Here is a 21379-nt window from a genome sequence, read left to right on the forward strand (position 1 = left end):
CTATTTCTTGATTTTGTAATTCTTCTTTCTTCCCCTCGTGTTGTTCTTTTCCGTCTAGTAGCGTCATAAAGTGTTTCCTCCATTCTTGAAGTGTTATAAACATTATATTATGTATTTACATTTTACAATATTTAATATATCGTTATATATTTTATTGTTAGATTTACTATTATTTGTAGAGATGTGTAATTAGTTACGCTTTAATCAATAGACTCATAGAAACATCAAATTATACAGGGTTCAAATAAATAATCAATAGCACGATTAAAATTAAATATCAAAAGCGTATTATCATTTAATTACATTTATCTAACAGCTTTTGCGAATAATTAGAAAATGTAGTGACAGCACTATCATCACATTGCTAAACTCTGAAATTTCGCATCCTGTAACTGTTCAATATTCATGGTCATGGCATGTTTGTTTGATTACTTTCAAATTTCATTTTATAGTATAGCAATATGCGATTCCCTACCGATCTAGCCGATATAAAAGCTACAGAGAATTTTGTAGCTTTTTCCGTTATAACTTTACTAACAGAATTTGCGTTATTTTGGAACGCAAATATGTAACTGCAGATAATTGAACAACATAGTGTTGATACGAAAAAATATTATGTTAGATCTATTTCTGAAACAGCTATTGGAAATTCTAAAACTAGTATTGTTTGTACATTATCTTATAAAAATTTAACAAAAATAATAATAAAATATTTAAAAATAAAAAGAAGAGTCTTCTCTGATATCATAAATAACGTGTGATTCTTATTTATTTATATAACGTGTAAGTCACAATTTTATGTATATATTATTAATTAGTTAATATTTAATTAATTTGTATAATTTATTTATATGTAAATAATATTTATTTATTTCTCATACAATATATTCTCGATATTTACTGTACAAAGCAAGCAAAGCAAGCAAAAAGTAAGAACGCAGCATTATAATAAGTGTCAAAAAAATGGAAACTATAAGAATGTATGTAACTATAATTAAAACGAAATATCAATGGAGAAAGTATAAGTGGCAACATGATCGTTACTCTTTACGCAGACAATTTCCTAACGTGTGTAGTCTCGTTTTAAAAATTCATGAACAATTCCTCGAAAGTGCATTCACCATCGGTGCCTGTTTCAAATATATCGTCATCAGACCGGTAATGTGCTATCTGGTTAAACACCTCGAGAGAAAAAGCATTGCGAAAGAACGTTCCATCGAGCATCATGGCGTTGCCTACGCTGAGATTGGCATAAACTCGTTTGAAAAATCATGGAGAAGATGCTCCTAGTAATGAAGGTAACGCTCACAATTTCGTTGACTTTTAAAATTTAACATTGAAACCTTTCCAATTATTCACATGTTGATGCATTTTCGTTATTGTAAATCTCCCTTCGTTATTACAAGTCTTCCATGTTCTCCCTCTTTCTCTGTATCTTTATATTCAAAAAACTTTTTTTCAAACTACTCGTTATTATAAAGGCTACAAGTAAGCATACTTCAGTTTTTCTGTTTGTGTTATCCAGGTATCTTAAAAGAAATTAAAGAAGTTTTTCATTTTAGCAGGATTTCATTTCACACCATCTTTTTCCTAGTTACCTTTTAATAATTATTTTATAAAATATTTTCATGAAATTAAACTCTAGAAATACACGTACTTTATAACTTAACGTCATATTTTTATTTTTATTTCTAATTTGTGTCGAAAGCAGATCATTAATATATTAAATGTATTTGTTATATGTAGCACACTAATTTTACAGTGTTACATGTTAAATGTATTGTACATATATAGTACTTGTTATTTTTGTTTTATAAATATATTAATTATTTTACAACGTATTATATTTTATTATGTTTTTTTGGGTCACATATTACTATAAAAATCCAAAGAACAATTACATACTTAAAAGATATTTAATAATCAAGATTTAAGTGCATATACTTGCATGTATAGAATACTCATTCTAGGACATTAAATGTCAAGCCGTATAAAATTACAATAAGTTGTATGTACTTCGTAAGGCCATAATTACATCATAATCTCTCGGGACGTGTAACTTCACGTAATGTTCGTTGCTTGTGTGTACCTGCTTGTATGTATAGCGCCATTTATCGAACGGTCATTGCGAGTACCGCATTGCAAGGATTACATTCTTTTGCAATAATTTATAATGTTAATTATTCATCTTGGTGGAGAAACGGTTCTTGTTAGGTAGAAAAATCAAATACTTTCGCTATCATAATTGATGCCTCTTTCTCAATGAATTCTTAAACAAATGCATCTATCTTTTGCTTTACAAGTTATGTTTACTAACAGTGTTAGAGTTTTCGAAAAATTGTAAATTTTTATGTGTTTAATACAAACTACTCCTTTTTGTTTATTTTTAATTTGCACATCTGATGTTCGATATTCTGAATTATAAGGAAAGAGAATAAATTATATTTTTATATTTTATTATTAATTAAAATTTTATTATTATATTTAATTTAGTAATCTGTTTTATAATTTAATTGTAATCTAGCTGAAAAAGATATGTACGTTATGTTGATTATAATAATAAAACAAGAATTTTTTAAATTAAAATTTTAATTCATTAATGTTGTATGTATTGCGTGCCGCCATCTGTTGAGTCTTATGACAAAGAACGAATCTCAGTAAAGTACTCAGTTAAGTATATTCCTCGATGTATTCCAGAAAATCACATGCAATCACGGTATCATTAGTGTGTTATTTTTCTTTCAGTTCCGCTTGCTCGAAAATCATTTTGTTTATTGATTCTGTGGACACGTACGACCTCCAAACTCATTGAAATTTGCAAACATATTTCTCGTTTATTATGCTACTATCTGTCTTCTTTATCTTCAATATTTTCACATTCCGCTTCTGTATTGTGTTCGTCTTTAATTTATAATTTTGCAAGATAATATCGAACGTGATTGCATTCGAAATTTCGATTTACGAAGGTGTCTCCTCGACAGTTATGCAAATTTCAATATTTAAAAAATAAGAATGTTTGTTTTTTCTATATTTCATGTTCTAATTTTATGTTCTATATTTTATATTCTACTATATTTGTATTAATTTGTATACGTGGAAACATTCTCTCAGAAATTGCAATTTTATTTTTAAAGTATACTTTTTACAGTTTATAGTATATATATTAAGCCAATTGGAATCTATTTTATATCTATAAAATATCAGTAGACCATGGATAATATAAAATTATACTCAAGCATCTAATTTCGGTATTACTTAATAAGTAACATGAAATATTTATTCTCGTAATCGAGTACTTTTCGTAATATCTACATTTAATCTCATCTTCCTGAACACGTAAGATATATATGTTCATAATTCTTAAATACTCATATCTTCATTTAGATATCTCTATATTCAATAATATCACTACATTATTACTAAAAACTATTTTTTAAGTACTCAGTATCTTATATGAGTACTTGTATCTTGCGAAGTATCTTCACACCTTCGTGCTCCCTATCAGGTGCTGCCCTCTTTTGTGCACTAGAACGGAAAGCGCTAGTTCGCAGGCGCACATGTCCTGGTATATATACCGGTTCATCGTCTCCGGAACGTTAAGCGAGACGCATTCCTTCCTCGCGTTCCGCCGATGCTGGAACTACCATTTGCTCCTCTGCGTCCCCATGTACCCTCCGCACCCTACTCTCTCACGATCATCGTCCTAGCATCAGTTTCACAGTAGTTGGCTCGTAACGGTCGCATTCTGCCGCCGACCAGTCCCCATCATCGACAATCCGTCTGATCGTCTTCCTACAGCAGGTCAAGCTGTTCTTGCCTCTCTTGGCGCTCCGCGTCTACCTACTTTCCCTCGCTCCGACGACTCTTTGTCTCTTTTGCTCGACCGTATTTCTCCCCACTTACTCATTCACTTGCCTCCGTCTGTTCGCGCGTTTTCCCGGGTCTTATCCGCACGCCCGTGAACGATAAGAGCGACAGTGTCAGGGTCAGTGCGAGTGGGGCATCGCGGCGGCGTGCAGGGACGGACGTTGGAGTCGTTTAGTACGGTGCAGTGTGGGTGAAGGGCTTGTTCTCCGTTGTATCTCCGTTGTCCCGTCTGGTCATCGGTCTCCTCCGACAAACATGTCCCTCATTGCAGACTGCTTTCGCCGTCTGACGGATATGTCCTCCAAGAGCGAGGTATGCGACACACGCTGCTCTTATCTTGCATGACAAATGTCAACTTGCTCCGCGATATCGAGGTAGCCAGCATCCGAGTATCCGAGCGGGTAGTGAAATGCATGTTTGGTATCGTGTTTACAAGAGCGTTTGCGCTGATCAAAGAAATTCTTTCTCGATGAGCTCAGATTTTCTGTCGAATTAATTATATCGGATTGTGTAACATTCGTTTATACATTTGTCTCGTTTTTTAAAGTGTTTTTAATATGGGTTGTAACATATATTTGTTGTTAAAAATACGAATGGAACGAATATGTGTTGCAATCCAATATTTATTCAACGGTCACTTCTGAGTTGAAAGGTTCACCGTATGAACTTTGAAAGCAAGTCACGATCAACGCTTTTTCGCGATTAAATGGAGAAGCGTAAAAGTGCAGCATCAATTAGATAGATGCAAAATATATTACGGGGCAAGGCCTGATTTAATGTTATGGCGTAACGTGATGTAAAAAAAGATCAATATTATATATTGCGACGTAACTTTCAGGCCTGTCGATGATTTTTTATAAATATTTTCAAGTAGCATTGTGAAACGTCTGTTATTGATTTTCACGTATTACAGGAGTATTAATTCTCTTGATATTAAGCAAAACTTGGCACTGATGTATATTTTTGCGCAAGGATTCGAATTTACACGGTTTAAATTTAATTTACCAATCTCGTTGTTAATCAGAGATGTATATGAGAAAGGAGAGTTTGTCGAGTTTCAATATTAGCAGTTTTCATTATTCATGACATTTGCATTTTCACTTGACATATCGAGTGGCCTCAACTGGACGCCATTGATGATAAAATGTAGGTCATTCGAAGAAATTGTGCATGTACCTAGCTCTGAAATCTGATGGCCTTGAACATGATGCTAAGTGCAATTACGCGGCTACTTGGTTCTAGATAATCTAATATTGCGCGACATCGCTTAATGCAAGTTATTTCACGTCGGCGAAGCTTAAATATCAGAGATCGCTGCGATGTTTAAATCTGAATTTTCTTATGTTGGTTCATGATTTATGAAAAGTTTTACTATTCATCTACTTTACGCAATAACATTTTCTTTTATCAAATACACTATTACTCCATTTACAAAAGGATGTTATTAATTATGTGCAATTACATATTAGTTACATGGAACTGGAAAAACTGATAAATTCATTTCAGCTCAAAGGCTACAAAGTGACGGATGTGAACCGTACTCGAAAATTCGGTGTTGCCTGTCGCAATTTTCAGGACCTGAAACGAAAAGCATGCTCAAAATTAAATGTAAGTACATACTGACACGAAATAAACATTATCTTTAATATTATTTGCATTACGCTGATATTATATATGATGCATTCATCCCCTACAATCTATACGTATATGTATTACATTGGAATAGATGTATCGTATGAATAATGCAACGAAACGCATTTTCACGCAATGTAACTTCGTGCAATAACGTGCAATAACGAAATTTCCCATGTAAATGTTGCACATCCACATTTATCGAGTTATTTGGCAGATGAGTGCATGAGTTTCAAGTTGAATATCTTTGAACATATCGCGTGATCATTACATAACTAACGCGAGTTCTCACTTAAGGCAATCGACTTATAGAAACTTTGGTTTGTCGAAAAATAAAATAAAGAAAAACAGAAATTTTGAAAATTATAATTTGATATTTAAAAAATTGTTTTTCACCTTGAAATATTTGCACTATTTATCGGATGTGTCACAACACAATAAAGAGCAAAAGCAGCATTTGATGTACTGAGCGGGTCATTGCTGCTCGAGTTACGCTTATTCAATGCATTGTAGGATGTGGTATTTGTCCTTGTGCCGTCGAAAGCAAGAATAGCGCTCGGTGCATGTGCACCATTCGCACTTATTCAATGCATTTATTCTTTCTCTCCATTGTATGGTCGACGTCATATGTGGTCGAGACACTTTAAAAGATTTATTCCTCTAGAAATCAAGAATGATAATAAAAGAAATATTATAGCTATTAAAAGATCCGCTAAGCATGACATATACAATACGAAAGAATATAAGTGTATTATATATAAACACACACCTATTTATTAACAAGAGCTTTTACTGAATCGAAATCAATCCATAGTACTTTTATTAATGAGAATATGTATCGCAACTTATGACACGAATTGTACAATTATTATTTACATTTAGTCAAACGCACTTCCGTTCTTACTTTCTTGCCGACTTACTGCAGTCATTTTCTATGAGTTTTAATTATTTATGCCGTCATAATCACAATACGTAATAATCTAGCAGGAGTATAAATCAGAATAAATGTATATCGAAAGTCATAATTTATATTATTGGATTGTAACAAAAGTTCATAGTGTTATTTTAGTGAAATTCCAAAATTATTTGTATATATATTTATTTATTTATTCAACTATATATGCGCTGTCTTGTTCTATTAACATTTGCCATCTTTGTGGTAGCTTCATAATTCCATCTTTCTAGAGAGAGAGAGAGAGAGAGAGAAGTTGTTACTTTTTTCATTAAAAAAATTAAACAACTCTACGGACTTTTGTTACAATCCAATATTTCTCGTGTAGTAACAATTGATAAAAGTGTCGTAATATGATGAAAATGCTCACCAAAAGATGTACGTGTGTGTATGTGTATTCTGGATCATGGTCGTATCGTATTGATATCACAAACATTTTTCGACTGCCCTTGATGTGAAAGAGGCTGGAAGTGCACGGCATAGCTGGTAACATTTTGATGGTGGGTAGGTAGGTTAATCCGGTTGCAGCGTGTCCTTGAAATCCGCATCCACCCGCAATTGCTGGCTCTATCGAACCAGCCGGGCCAGGGACAGGAAACGATCTCAATATCAAGGTCGCGAATCCATTCCTCGCCTTAACTCAGGATTCAGCTTGAGTACTTTGCTATGTCAATGTCAACACGGAGCAACATAGAATTATCAATATTCTCGTCTTAGGATTGATATCTTCAGAGGAACCATTACGTAAAAAAAATCGGGATATTTCTAATAAATTTTCAAACAAGTCACTTTCTACTTCCAAATTAATGAATTAATAAATAAATGAATTAAAGAACGCAATTAGAAACGATAATAAAATTGTTCTATAATACATTAGGTTGTATAATATATACAGTAGGTAACTGCGCTGCTAGGTAATATGCAACCAACCTAACAGAAATTAAAAAAGAAACCTAATAATAATTTATTGCGCGTCGAAGATAAGCGCACAAAATACGATAGAAATTGTGCAACGACCTAATGATAAGCGTTTTAACATTAATTAATGCAACAACCTAATAATAAGCGAACAGTTGACGGATTAACACCCAATTCCATTGTATTGTGTTAGTAACAACATTGATGACGTATTATAAACAACTTGAGCCAGGAAATAATACCATGTTATAGCTAATAAGAATATTGCTGTGAAAAACTTATTTCTTTTCTAATTATTCCTAAAAAAATTCAAACTTTTAACATTCTTTCTGTGATCGAGAAAAGTTGAAGATTTATAGAATGGACGCGCGACAAATTCTAACTCGGACCCGTATTGTTCTCAAGTCGTTCAAAAGAAATTTCCATAATTTTCGTCATGCTGAGAAGAGCGATATGTAAGTTAGAAAAGTGGTCGGCCTTCGGAGGATTATTTACGGGAATTGAATGAGGGTACATTATATCGTTGCCTTGATATGCTCAAGATATCTAGTATTCTCTTGAAAATACTTCGTAATGTACTTCGTCATCGATCATTTATTCAATATAGTTATAGAATATAATTAATAGTTGTCCATCCGAACGAGAAAATCCTTTCTATGCAAATGTATTCAACGTAATACCTATTATTCAACGAGGATTAATTAGATAGGATTAGCGGTATACAATCCTTCGTTCTTGCAGGTAACTAACGATCCGGCGGAGGTAAATGTCTTTCTGCTGGATGGGTCATTGATCGATGAGGAGTATTTTCATACATTGGAGCCACAGACCACTTTGATATTACAAAAGCCAGGAGACAAAGTGTTGACCGGTTAGTGTAACGACATAATATGGCGTAAAATCCATTAGCACCATGGAACTGGAGCAAATAACGTGATTATATTGACGATAAACCAAATATTTTATTTTTAACCTTTGAAATTACATTACTTGTTTCAGTTCCAATTAAGAACTAACAGCCGAATTATTAGTATAGAAAAAATTATAGAAAAAATTAGATTTGTAATTGTGTGAGGAGTTAGTTGCAATAACAGTATTAAAGGATTAAAATTACGACGTAGAATGGCTAATGGAATCTTTAAACCTCGAAGTAACTGCTCAGTGAAATGTAGCTTGTCACTCCTTTCTAAATGACGGGAGACTTCAGAAAAGGTCACCAGCCATGGTGTAATGTTTTTACCATCAGTATTTACTTTTTATACTTTCTAAAAATATGTATATTCGCACGGATCTTACAAATTTATGCAACTAATACTTTTATTGCATCTCAGCTCTTCAGGTTTTAATCAATCAATAATTGCACGTGATCGTCAACAAATTCACAGAGAATTGCACCATAAAAGACACATCGTAGATAATATTATATATAAACATTATTTCTTTTATTATTTTACATCTTCTTAATAATCTTGCACTATAAATTTATCACCCTTTACTGTCATAACTTAAAAGCAAATTGACAAAGCAAAGATACAAATTATCTGATAATTTATTTCACGCAACAATAAGAAACACACCGTGAGCCTGGACAAGCGCCAAAGTTAAATATTTCAATTCAGTCTGTTCAAAGTTTGCGAACTTCTTGGCAACGCCGAATGCATCTCGGAGAAAAGTAGATCGCACTCTATCACCGATACGAGCGAGGACGTTGTTTTTTTGGTATGATAAATTTTTTTCAAGGATAAACGTTTTTCCATAGATGCAGACATTCTTTACGATGCACTGAGACGCGTGAATATCGATTTCCTCATCGCTGGCGAAAGGGTGGCACAATTCCTGACGGAAAATCTGAAAGCCAAAGTCTCCGTGTTGAACAACGTGTTGAACAAAGACGACTCCAAGACGGCACTTAGCACGAGGGAAGAGCATCCAGAGTGGTTTGAAGACCTGGAGACTAATTACACGAGCAAGGCAAGTTTAGTAAAGCGAGGTCATTTATTACAATGTCCTACATTTTAACTAATGTTACGTAACATTATTAACATTTCTAACTTTCTGAGAAATATTTTTATCCTTTTTTAGGGATTTGTAAATTAAAAGATTTACATTAATACTTTATTTCATTTGACAGGAAGCATTCATGCATCGCAGATGTCAGGACAGGATACGCACTTTTCTCTATAAAACAATTGAACAGATCAAATGCTCGGACGTGTATATAAACGATCAAAAGGCGAGACAGCAACTCCTACGTACAATAGCGTTCTTCAAGCTTCAGATTAAAGAGGATCACTACTTCGGGTATTACTTTGACAGGAGCAGAGCGGAGACTGATTCTAAGGATGATGTTGACGAGACCGATTCAAGTCAATGTTACGAGCATTGTCCGTGTAGGCTTGGACGTATCGACGACGAAAGATATCTGCAATTATCATCCATCGAAAATATGCAACCAGATACAAACACGACTGCCGATCCAGCTAAGATCGATGAGACAGACGCGCGGAAGCTCACGGAATGTGAGAAAATTGCGAAGAAAGTGGCGGGCGATGAAACGGAAAGCTGTCCTTATCGGGTGAAATCGCGAGGAAGGCATGAACAAATCGCCATTTGCGATAAGAAGGGCGAATTTAGGTGCGAGGGAAGATGGAATATGGACGGCTGTGCCTACGGCGATAGGCACAAAATCAATCCGTACAGATCTAAAGAAGAACTCGCCTTATTTTCTACGTGGAATTTGGATCACAAGTAAGATAACGATTGATCGTTTTGTTCATTGATTTGCAAATAATACAATAGTAATTTGTTATGATACGTTCAGTGATAAATTGATTTCAGCAAGTTATTAATTCGCATAACATGACAATTCTTTCTCTCAATTCGAATCCAGCTTTGCTTTATTTAATATGCTACTATAATAGCAAAATAATGGCGACAAAACTCGACTATTTTTTATATACATATTGTGCTTATCCCATGATTGTACACGTCAGTGAATAATACATTGTTTTATAAAAGGCTCTTCAAACAATAATTATTAATATTTGCAGAATCGAGAGATCGAGGACGCTCATTCCTAGGTTGCTGCAGATCTCGCTACAGGACACGATCAATGAACAGGACATCTACGACTGTTACGACAATCTGTTCACTATAAAGAATTTGAGATTAGTTCATATCGTATGCCACGATAAAGGGTCGCACAAATAAACAGCAAATCTAGATAAAACCGTGATGGTTAAAATGTAATCGTAACTGGAAATGTCCAGATACGTAATATGTGTGTAGAGCGATTTTCTCATATGCAAAGATCTTAATAATTAAGTATATTTAATACGTTTAAACGCTGTTAATAGAACATAGATTTAGTGATTGTTAATGTTACATTATCGAGTACGTTTCCATTGCGGCACGAGAAATATTAAGCAATATCAAATTTTAAGATTTAATATAACCAGAAACTTATTATATTTGTTTCTAAGAATTGTTTCTTATACAAATTCGAGATTGACGCATTGATTGCGAGCTTAAAACGTATTTTGTGGTATTTTCACACAATGAAAATGTTCGGAGCTGAATAGAATAGAAGAATCTATTACGAATACAGGGTTAAATCGCACGCAATGGAAAAATGTTATTCATTCCATAAATATTAGCGAAAAAAATATCTGTTGTCTCAGATACATCGTTAGATATTGACGATGGGAATGTTCGATGCTCGTAAATAAAATCAAATTAACTTGATCTGTTCTGCTCTAATTCTGAAAAAGAGCTACGGCTCATGTATGCTGAAGAAGTGCAAGGCAAAATATCTTTCAGACATATTTTTATTCTTGTGACTGCTCTTTAGAGATGAAACTCTTTAAGAGATGAAACAAAGTTCTGATATATACATATACATATACATACAAACATATATCTATCATGTTTAGACGAAGACACGTGTATATACGATATTATTCTAATATATAGGACGTATATATACAGGACGTATCAACTTTTTCGCAAATCCATTCACATTTATCAGTATTTTTACTAATTTAAAATATATCTTTTTAATGAAAATTATTTCCTAATGTGTGCTCAAAGATGCTGTTTTTAAATTTTTCGATGTTTTATAAGGCAAATTAAAATCTTATCAAAGTTAATGGAAAAATTAAACAAAGGTGGTGTTGTATAATGTTGTAATGATATATTGTATGAAAGATATATAAAGATGTATAATGTTTTAATGAAAAGACTAACTAGGATTATACAATATAAATTTTTATATAATTTTATAAAAAAACTCTATTTGCTTCTTTTCTTTATAGGCGCGAATATTAATTCTTTTTTATATTTTCTTGTATACAATTTCCAATTATTAATATATTGTTAAACTTTATATAAACATTGTTTCTGCATAATTGAATATAATCTGAAATAAATATTTACACAACTAGCAAATTGGAAAATAAATATTTTATAAAAGAATATGTAAATTGATACACAATATCCAATTTTGGATATGGAATTGGATATGTAAATTGGATATTATATGTATTGGATATTATGTTTTTGTTCTATACATTTTTCATTGCTTTTAGTGACAAAGAATTTATAAACGATTTGAGTGATATATCATGTTCAATAAATTTGTAATGATTTGACATGATTTATCAAAGTTTTATGAGTTATGCGATATCTATATCAATAGAAATTAATATTATTTGGAAAACAATAATCGTCATTAAAATTAGGTGTCCAACTATGTATATCAAAGATTATATGTTACATTATAAAGAAAGAATTTATAATTGCGTTTCTCCGAAACAGAAATATTTTACGAGGAAGGTTATCGTTTCATACATGTATAAACAATGACTGATATAACTATAATGGTCTTCGTTTTACCGCAGACTAGTTAAAATATTAACTATAAGTGCATATTAAGCGTTAATTAAGAGTTGTTTAGCAAGTTTTCTGAGATTCATTTAAGGAAAAAACAGTACATGGACTGGACAACGGAATGGACAAGAGATAAATATTAAATGTTAAAAATATTTTGATGCGTTTAAAATCAATGTCATAACACACGATGCGTACCGTTGTTATTCTAATACATCTGTGTATAATTTTCTAATGTTCGTTGAAAAGTGATAATAAGGCTTCGGCCTTTGCCGTGATATGAAGAAAAAAAGTATTTTTAAAAGAAGAAATTCCTAATCTATACATCGTATACTACGAGAGAAAAACCATACAGAAGTGCAATATCTTCACGTAGGGTACTTACAAATATAGTATTTTTCAATGTACAAGAACTGTGTATAGCTCTACTTTAGAAAAATATATTTTAGGTACGAGACAAAAGAGGTTTATTATTTTCACATCCTACTCTATACCTACATGTATCGCTTTGTTATAAATAAATTGTTCCATTCAAATTCTTCCTCACGTGCGTCGTTCTGATTCCAATAAAATATAAATATCTGTAAAAACTGTAATTTTTTTATTTTTATTAACGTTTGAGTTATATTCGTTGTGGAACGTTTGTACGTTACATGCATCGAAATAAAAATACGGAGATTTTTATCTGTGATCTCACGGAGCATCGCGCACAAAATATGATACGTGGTTTCCGAGCCATTTTGCGCGTCAGGAAAGCATCGTAAAAAGTTTATGGATACGTTCAATGCTATTTCTAGACAGTATCAGATCAGGAATTTAAATGTCATTTTTTAATCGAGAAACATGCTATCATCGAAATCACAGCGATGCAAGTTAACAGACGAGATTTTAAAATAATCCAAAAATGATAGTTCTTATTATCGAAAATTTGGACGACAAACATTCTCTGACGATAATTAATAATCTTATCGAAGCTTCAGCGAATTTCTGAACTCTGTCAATTAGGGAATAATCCGTATTACGTGTGAATGAAATTTTGCATATAAAACAAATCAGTTAATTAGTTACGATCGATTCTATATCTAGAATTATATATCTAGAATTGATTATAAAGATACAATATGTCTGAAAATAAATATCACATAATGAGATCTGTGACTGTCAGATTTGGACGTGCAGGATCCAGATTTTTTTAATTATTTCCAACTCGTATTATACTGCGGAATGTTATCTGATATGAATAATAACGAAATAGAAATACGAACGGAAAATTGAAAGTCGGCGAGAGATGCTACCCTATTCATACTCCATTTTTATCAAGCATTTTAATTTTCATGGTCCATGGTATGTTTTCGTAACAATATTCGAGTCACACATATGTATAATAATTCTATCAAATTCAGTCTGAATAAACTTTTAATTCTTACTTTTTTTATTGTAATCGAGATTATTTTCATTTGTTGTGCCGTTGAATCTTTTGAAAAGATGCACCTGAAGATATAATGATAAAAATGAGAAAATAGAAAAAATAAAAGAAGTATATTGGTATTTAATTCAGATTTACTTAAGATTAATTATTTTCTTGGTTATTAATAATGAATCATATCATCATCTTTGATCAGATGATAAAACGAAGATTTATTTGTATGTTTTTTTGTAAAAAAGCGAGCCATGAGTAACGAAAGTGTATTTTAAACATATGTGTCTTAAATTGAGATTTTTAATTGAATTTCCTTTGTATATCAGTTTGTTCGATACGCGTACGTCACTCTATTATTACAAATACATGTGTCTCGGAAAACGAGGCTCTTATATTTTATTAATCAAATCAATTACTTAAATTTAATTATCCCAGTTTGCAAAAAGCGTCATGAGGATTAACTGACACTATCTGACCAACTGATTTTAGCTATTGAAATGCAAAAGACAAAACGACGGAACGATGCGTATAACAAATAAATTTTTAATTATCGAAAGAATCAAACGAATATCAAAACATCAAACAGTTGGATTTAGAGACTTCATTTTCCGGCTGCATGTATGTGTGTGTGTGTGTGTGTGTGTGTGTGGGTGGGTGGGTGTGTGTGTGTTGGTGCAAAGGAAAAAGAAACCCTACGCATATTCGTTGTGTGTCATTTATCGGAAATGCCTGTACGTTCTTGTAACGAATTCAAAGAAAGCCGTCAAACTGGCAGCTGGCGGATTTATTTGTAATCGAGACCACCCAGATCCACGACGCGGATAACGAGAATAAATTTTCATTTCACGTGCCGGTGAGTTTTTGCGGTTGAGTGACCCTCCATGGGTAACCCTCCAGGGTGCAAATTACCCCGCAATATGTTGCCGATTGTACGGATGAAGTCGAGAATCGATATACGTCAAGGCGAGGTGGATTGCCGCGTGTCGCCCTTAAAAGTACAGATTTAACCCCTGATCGGCACTCTGTCGACGAGAAGAAGGAGAATGAGAAGTACCAAAAAAGAGAGCAAGAGAACGACTCTTTTGCACGGAATTCAAGTTAGTCTTTCGCTTCATTCCTTGCTCGATCTCTCAAGTTTTCGAGTAACTTTACTAATCGCTTCACTGCGAAGCGATTTACTGATTTATCGTTTAATTTTATCAGGGATAGTTTCCCGATGCCACCCTCGGCTGCGACACATCCCCGGCGAACGACGCACATATGCGAAGTTCCTGAGCACGGACGCCGAATTCTCATCGTACGGCGGTAACGGAGGTTCTTCACCGTAACGGCAACCGGCAACAATGAAATTTCATGAGGTTTACTAGTCGTGAGAAAGGCGAACCTTATGCACGTTTCGATACTAATGTGTTTGGAGCGCATTTAGGCATATCGTTTCCGAGTGCACAAAAGAGAGAGAGAGAGAGAGAGAGAGAGAGAGAGAGAATATCCTAAAAAATACCACATAAGCTCAAGGGTTACGGCAAAAGTACGAACAGAAGCAGCAAGTTCCACGTCTTTTTAGTTCACAGTCGTTTAGAAGCTATGAATTTTTTACGACGTGAGTGCACCAAGTTTAAAGTCAACCAAAACCGGACGAGTTTAGTAGACTCGGTTTATCGAGTTCCGAGTCTGTGCGCGCAACGATGTTAAGTGGAATTTTTCGAACTTTGACTCTTACTTTATTGTGACGTCTTATTTTATTTTTCTGACCTTTCCATGCGATATGGGCCAAAAATCGGGGTAAAAAATCGTGACATCGAGATATTCTCCAACAATGATCTAGATCATATCTATAAAATTGCTGAAAATAATAATTATTTTATTAAATATTATGTGCCTGCGTTAATGAAATTTATATATTATATTTTTCTATTTAATAATACTGTATTAAATATTTTTATGTTCACGTTCATTTCTTGAAAGAGTTTTCGCTTCCTCTTACTTTAGTGCGGAAGCCGTTTAGACTACAAATGATACACAACAAAGTCATAGCGCACGAGAACGAAAATAAAGATGTTACTTTTTTTTAAAATATTCAAAATTGCATTTTTCAGACAAAATTACATTTTTCTAGAAAAATTGCATTTTTCCATACGAGGTAAGGGAGATACATTGTGAAATTCTTTCTGTTAAAAGAACAAAGAGATAATGGATAAAATTATTAAAAAGTATTCTCTCTACTTTGTACCATATTCTAAAAAAAACATATAGCATTTTCTATTAAAAATTATGGTTTGAAGTATTGGATGGAGAAGAGATTTTATCTTCATATTTTCTCGATACTCGTTTAATTATTCAACAACAAGACTGATTACATTTGCATCCTGAAACTGATGTTTTACTCATGCTGGATCCATAAGTTTATTCGTTCAAAGAGTACGACAAAAGTGACCTTATATTTTTCAGTTACCAGTGAAAACCAGTATTTCGTGTTTTTCAATTTTTCCTCCCGTCACAAATATCAACCCGTCAATCCAGGTGTATTTATGATCCGAGAAACGGTATCATTTAAATTGCATACGCTCCCGTTTTCTCACGATCGATAGTACGGGCGCGGATAAATATTCCACCAAAAAACGGCACGTTTAGAATTATTGATGCGACCAACCAGCAGCAAGTTCCGCCACCGGTGTACGTTTCGGGGCGCGTCTGCTGTTTCGCATGTAATTTCCTTACGTGCATGTTTTTCCTTGTTTCTTTTTCTTTCTATGGCGATATCGCGAGTGGTGCGCGCGCGCGCGCGCGTCCGTCTCGTTCTTTTCGTTACGATTGTAATTCCATTTGCCACGCGAGTGCGACCCGTCTGCTCCGGTTATTAAATTTCCGCGTGAGATTAGATTATACTCCGTTCGTTCGCGTTTCCGGTAGCGGCGTCCACGATGGACGACGTTATAGGGTGGCTGTTTGCTGTTTATAAATGCGCCACGCTTCTCTCATAGACGGTATCAAACATGCCAATCGTGCATACGTCATCTTTTGCGCTCGGAAACTACGCTTCGTGCGATCCGCGACTCGATAAGGAACAATGTACTCTTCGACTTGAGCACGTTACCGGCGAACTGCCATGGCCGATTCTTATCGTCCTGCGACTTCCAACCGACGATTCAGCACCACCGAAGCGGATCGCCCGCCAAAGCTTGTATTTCATGTAACCGAAACGTTCATAGCTTGAATGAATCAAGTCCAAAGTTCTAGCGTTTAACGGACCTTTGCTTCAAGCATGAATCGTTCACAATGACGACACGAGAATATCATGATACAACGACGACAATCCAGATTTAAACATATTTATAGCTGGAAATTCCGAGGAAGTTAGAAATAAAATTAATAAAATTTTGCGCTTTGATTCAAACTTTTGATTTTCGATTTATGTGTATGTAGATGCATATGATGCTCTCTCTCTCTCTGTCTCTCTCTTTCTCCTTTGTCCATTCAACAATTTCTGCGACTTCTCGTCGTGCAACGGAAAGCATGTAATCTTCCTCACAATCAGAATTTAATTTCATGACTTCTGCTTCGTCTCTTTTGTATCTTAGTCCGCACCGTCTCCCTGATTCCGTCTTCTTGGATTATCTGTCCGTCTTTATCTTTGCATCTCCGGCAAAATTAGATATTCCATTAGTTATCTGCCTGTCACGTGGAGAGATATCGCGGTGAAGTTCCTGAGGCAGATTTATTGATAAGTCGACGTTCAATCCGCCCCATCTCTTTTTTCCCGTTCTTATTCGCTTGTTCATCCTTCGCTGCTCTCGCGCGCGGAGGATGTACACGGAGGGGTAGCACGAAGTTTCGCAGGTGGGTTAAATGTAAAGACCGATGATGGTCTCCGCGCTCGCGATTATGTTTTAAATGCGGTAGGGCGCTGCATTAGCCGCGACGCATAATTCAAAAGCAATTTCGACGCGATGATCCCGCGTCTCTCTTCCACCAGACGTCCTGTGTCGTCAGCACCACTCTAGTTCGGTCATGCTTTGGACGCAACTGCATAGGAGATCGAGAGAACGGACGTGTTGTGGACAGCTTAATGTTTGGTCGGAATTCGTTGAATTATTTAATGTGATGCGGGTAGATCTGTGCGAAGAAGAGGATCAGAGAATACGGTGACACATTTCTCAGTCGAAATCACGCTTTTACCTCAGACACAAATGTGTGTAATTGATCTAAAAATAAATTTTATTAAAACGAAGAACTCTTTGCATTACATGAAAGAGTATGTCAATAATTCTCGCACCATGAGCAGCAGATAATAAAATAATCAACAATAAATTTTGCGAGAGGAGCATTAAAATATCCGGTTAGAATAAAGACAGTAAAATTAAAACGGAAAGGATGATGTAAAGGAGGTTGGAAGATGAAACAATAGGACAGATTAAATTTACCATGATTCTTCCGAAACAATGCATAAGCACGGCTTTTTACAATTCTTCTTTACTTGAAAGGAAAGGAAACACTTTCTGGCAAAGTTAAAGCAAAATGAAAAAATATGTGCGACGAAAAATTATATAAAATGCGTGAATTATAATTCCAAAATATGATAATTATTTACTTACCACAAAACACAAATATTTCAAATGTTTAAGAAATGTACAGCACATATTATATAATATATTTAAAACAATTGGAGAAGGATATTAATATAAATCTTAAAGTTCATGAATAAATTCAATTTAAGAAATTAGAATAATTAAAATATTGACAAGTTTTGTAAAGATCGCGCGGATACTAAAATAATTTAAAATATATTTAAAAAAAGGATGAACTTACATTAAATGATACTTATAGTATGCCAGCACTTGAAGAAGTTATCTGTTCTCTAATTAAACAACGTATTTTTTCATGCAATACAAATAAACAAATTTTTATGAATTAAAGTTTTCCGAACATTTAGATCAAGGCAAGATGCAATAATTCAAAATTGCATGGCCAAGCGGCTTATGCTATTATCGGGAAAAATTCATCGAGAAAGTAGAACACTCACACGAAGGCGGTATGTATGTAACGGGTGTACTTAGATGTGTCTCGTAAATTACATCGGAGCAATATTAACGTGGTTCTACATACTCTTACATACACGTATGTGCACATGCGCACACCTGTACGCAAGGAATCTTCACATTCTCGAACGCCTGGACCAACCCTTTTTCCATGGTGGCTGCCGCTGAGGCCACGTCGGGGATCACCGAAAGGGCTTAAACGATGTTTTACGGTGTGTGGTTGAAGATCCTCTGCAAGAATTATCCCAGAAACCCCGCAAGTGTCACGTGACGTTCGGCCAAAGGTTTCTCGTGAAACTCGCCTCGTGAATATCTCTGTATAATTTTCGCAGAACGACGTGATCGTGGTAGATACGAAGGAATCTTTGTTTTGAAGATCTTTTTGTGTTATAATATCTTAATGTCTTACCAGCAACTAAAGTACAGTTGAAGAGAAGTCTAACTGCTCGCATAAGTCCATAAAATATACGCGTTGATATGTTTCTTATTAAATTTGCATTTTGAAAAAATTAATATAGATATATAATATAATATAGCAATTCTGTATCTTTTTGCATTTCTAAGAAAATGCATTTTAAAATATAAAATTACAATACAATGCTTCAATTAGATTTCCCCAATTCTTGTTAAAGCCAAATAATAAAGTTTTGTGAAATAAGTATTATAGTGATTTTGATATATAGTGATCTTGATATATTTTGATAATAAAAAGGCGATTGAAATATCCATCAAACGGTCTTTGCAGAATAACGAAAGAGCATGACGTAGATTCCGCGCTCCGGATTCGATAACAGCTGAGAGAATATTTTGCAAAGGACCCATTCCTTCACGTACGAGCCCTTACGAGCCATCGCGCGACACTTTCCGACGTCTACCAACTTGCCTCGAAAATGCGTCTTTACCGCGGTTCGAGAGTGCGACCCGGGCCAATTTACATAATCTCGTACGCTTAGAATCTCCTCGGCCTTTTCTCCCCTTTCTCTGCCATTCCTTTAGCACTATCTACCTACCTCACGCCCTTCTCAACCCCTGCTCCCGGCGACCACCGCTAACTCGGGGTAGAGAAACTCGCCCCTTGTACACCGCGATCGAGGTCAAGGCTCCTCCTTCGAGGACCTCGTACCTTTGATCCCCGCACGATTCTACTCCCGGGTCCTGAGCTCGGCACGCCGCGAGGAAAAATCTTAAATTCCGATCGCGATGAAAGATTCATGAAACGAGGAGTCGCGTGGCGTTCGCGAGCGCACGACCGCTTTGTGTTTCCATGATGGGTCGCTGAGTCAATTTTGGTTTATGTAACAACGAAGCCACCGACGCGGCGCAACGTTACGTTTTGGCGACCGGCATCGATTTTCGTCCGTGCATACCGCGCTCTACGCTTGCAAGTGCTCGATGCTGTCGTTCAAGAACGCACTAAAAAGGCACCAAATGGTACCATTCGCACATTCCGTGCTTCCAGAATCTTGAATCAAAGTCTACCAGCAGTAATAATTAAGAGCAAAGTTTAAGTGCTTTTGACTAATTAAATTCTCTAACGGCACAAACAAGTGCTAAAAACTCCTCTCCTCACTTCATTTCTAATGAACTTCAGTTTAGCAGCATTCTAATTAAGAGACTAAATTCTAAAAGATTTTATTCAAAAAATCCAAAAACTAATATTTCATCCTCATGAAGAAAGTAAGTATATTGTATGCGTAGACAATCTATAGGACACTCTCTACTCGTGAGAATGTGCTTGTCATCTTGCAAATTTGTTCCATATGCTAGATACAAAATTCACACTGGATTACCTACTCTTATCAATCACTGTAGAAATAATGTTACGAATGAGTAACGCAGTTTTATTTAGTTTCGGAATGAAATATTTAGTCGAGTAATCGTACCTTGAAAATCGAGCTACGCTACATTTGCTAATGCGTAATTTAAAGTTTTATGAGATCGCACTGGGCGAATTGCCCAGGAAAAGCAATAGGGGGAGAGAACTGATTTCCAAGCGACGAAATTGAGTCGAGATCCCCGTGTTACTCCCGTTTTGCCGAAATTAGCCGATCGCGGGAGGGCTCGGTGCGGACAGCCGATAATGATTGGAAACAGCGGCAACGCACCGCCACATCGCTGATCGTTACAGTGGCTGATTGTTTCATGACCATTTTATTATTTCGACGTACATACGGGGACGCGCGACCGCTCTGCCGGCCATATGCTAACTCGATTTTCGAACAATCAGAGTCGATCCTGTACATTTTCTCTACATAGACCCGATAAATAGGCCGAAACACAGCGAATTACAAGCACTTTATTTGTATAGCGTGAAAAGTCGTTTTCGCGATTAAGAGCTTTAGATTGACAATGTACGGATATCTCTCTCTTTCTTTGGCGCCTTTTCAATAATTCTGATGAAGTTTTGATATGAAATATTGATAAAACTATAAGTGGCACTATAGCTTGTTAAATATTAATTTACGAGATATTTATTGATATTGAGCGAATTCGATAAACTGGGTATATTAAATCTGCAAATTTAAATATTTATTCGTATTAAATCCGTGTACAAAGTTTAAATATTGTGCGGCCACAATATTTGCGAGGGTTCATGGGTACCAATGGGTGACATTGATTTGATATCATCGAGTGGCCGATAAATTTTATTGAAATTTATCGTTAGTA

General features: G+C 34.9%; 1 protein-coding gene across 1 annotated transcript; it reads left to right on the top strand.

Moving 5' to 3' along the window:
- Positions 1 to 3591: 3591 nt before the first annotated feature.
- LOC105285824 (DNA fragmentation factor subunit beta) lies at positions 3592 to 12718 on the top strand. Its single transcript, XM_011350326.3, has 6 exons — positions 3592 to 4179; positions 5374 to 5475; positions 8111 to 8240; positions 9129 to 9340; positions 9501 to 10117; positions 10420 to 12718. The coding sequence occupies exons 1-6, from the start codon at positions 4123 to 4125 to the stop codon at positions 10577 to 10579; spliced, it is 1278 nt and encodes a 425-aa protein (XP_011348628.1). The 5' UTR covers positions 3592 to 4122; the 3' UTR covers positions 10580 to 12718.
- Positions 12719 to 21379: the final 8661 nt, after the last annotated feature.

The sequence above is a fragment of the Ooceraea biroi genome, chromosome 8 (assembly GCF_003672135.1).
Source record: "Ooceraea biroi isolate clonal line C1 chromosome 8, Obir_v5.4, whole genome shotgun sequence".
Taxonomy (NCBI): Eukaryota; Metazoa; Arthropoda; class Insecta; order Hymenoptera; family Formicidae; genus Ooceraea; species Ooceraea biroi.

Excerpts from the sequence above, each read along its gene's own strand:
- LOC105285824 (XM_011350326.3), top strand. The coding sequence starts at position 4,123 with ATGTCCCTCATTGCAGACTGCTTTCGCCGTCTGACGGATATGTCCTCC. Across the intron at positions 9,341-9,500 it reads AGACTAATTACACGAGCAAG|GAAGCATTCATGCATCGCAG; the intron begins GCAAGTTTAGTA and ends TTCATTTGACAG. Across the intron at positions 10,118-10,419 it reads ACGTGGAATTTGGATCACAA|AATCGAGAGATCGAGGACGC; the intron begins GTAAGATAACGA and ends TAATATTTGCAG.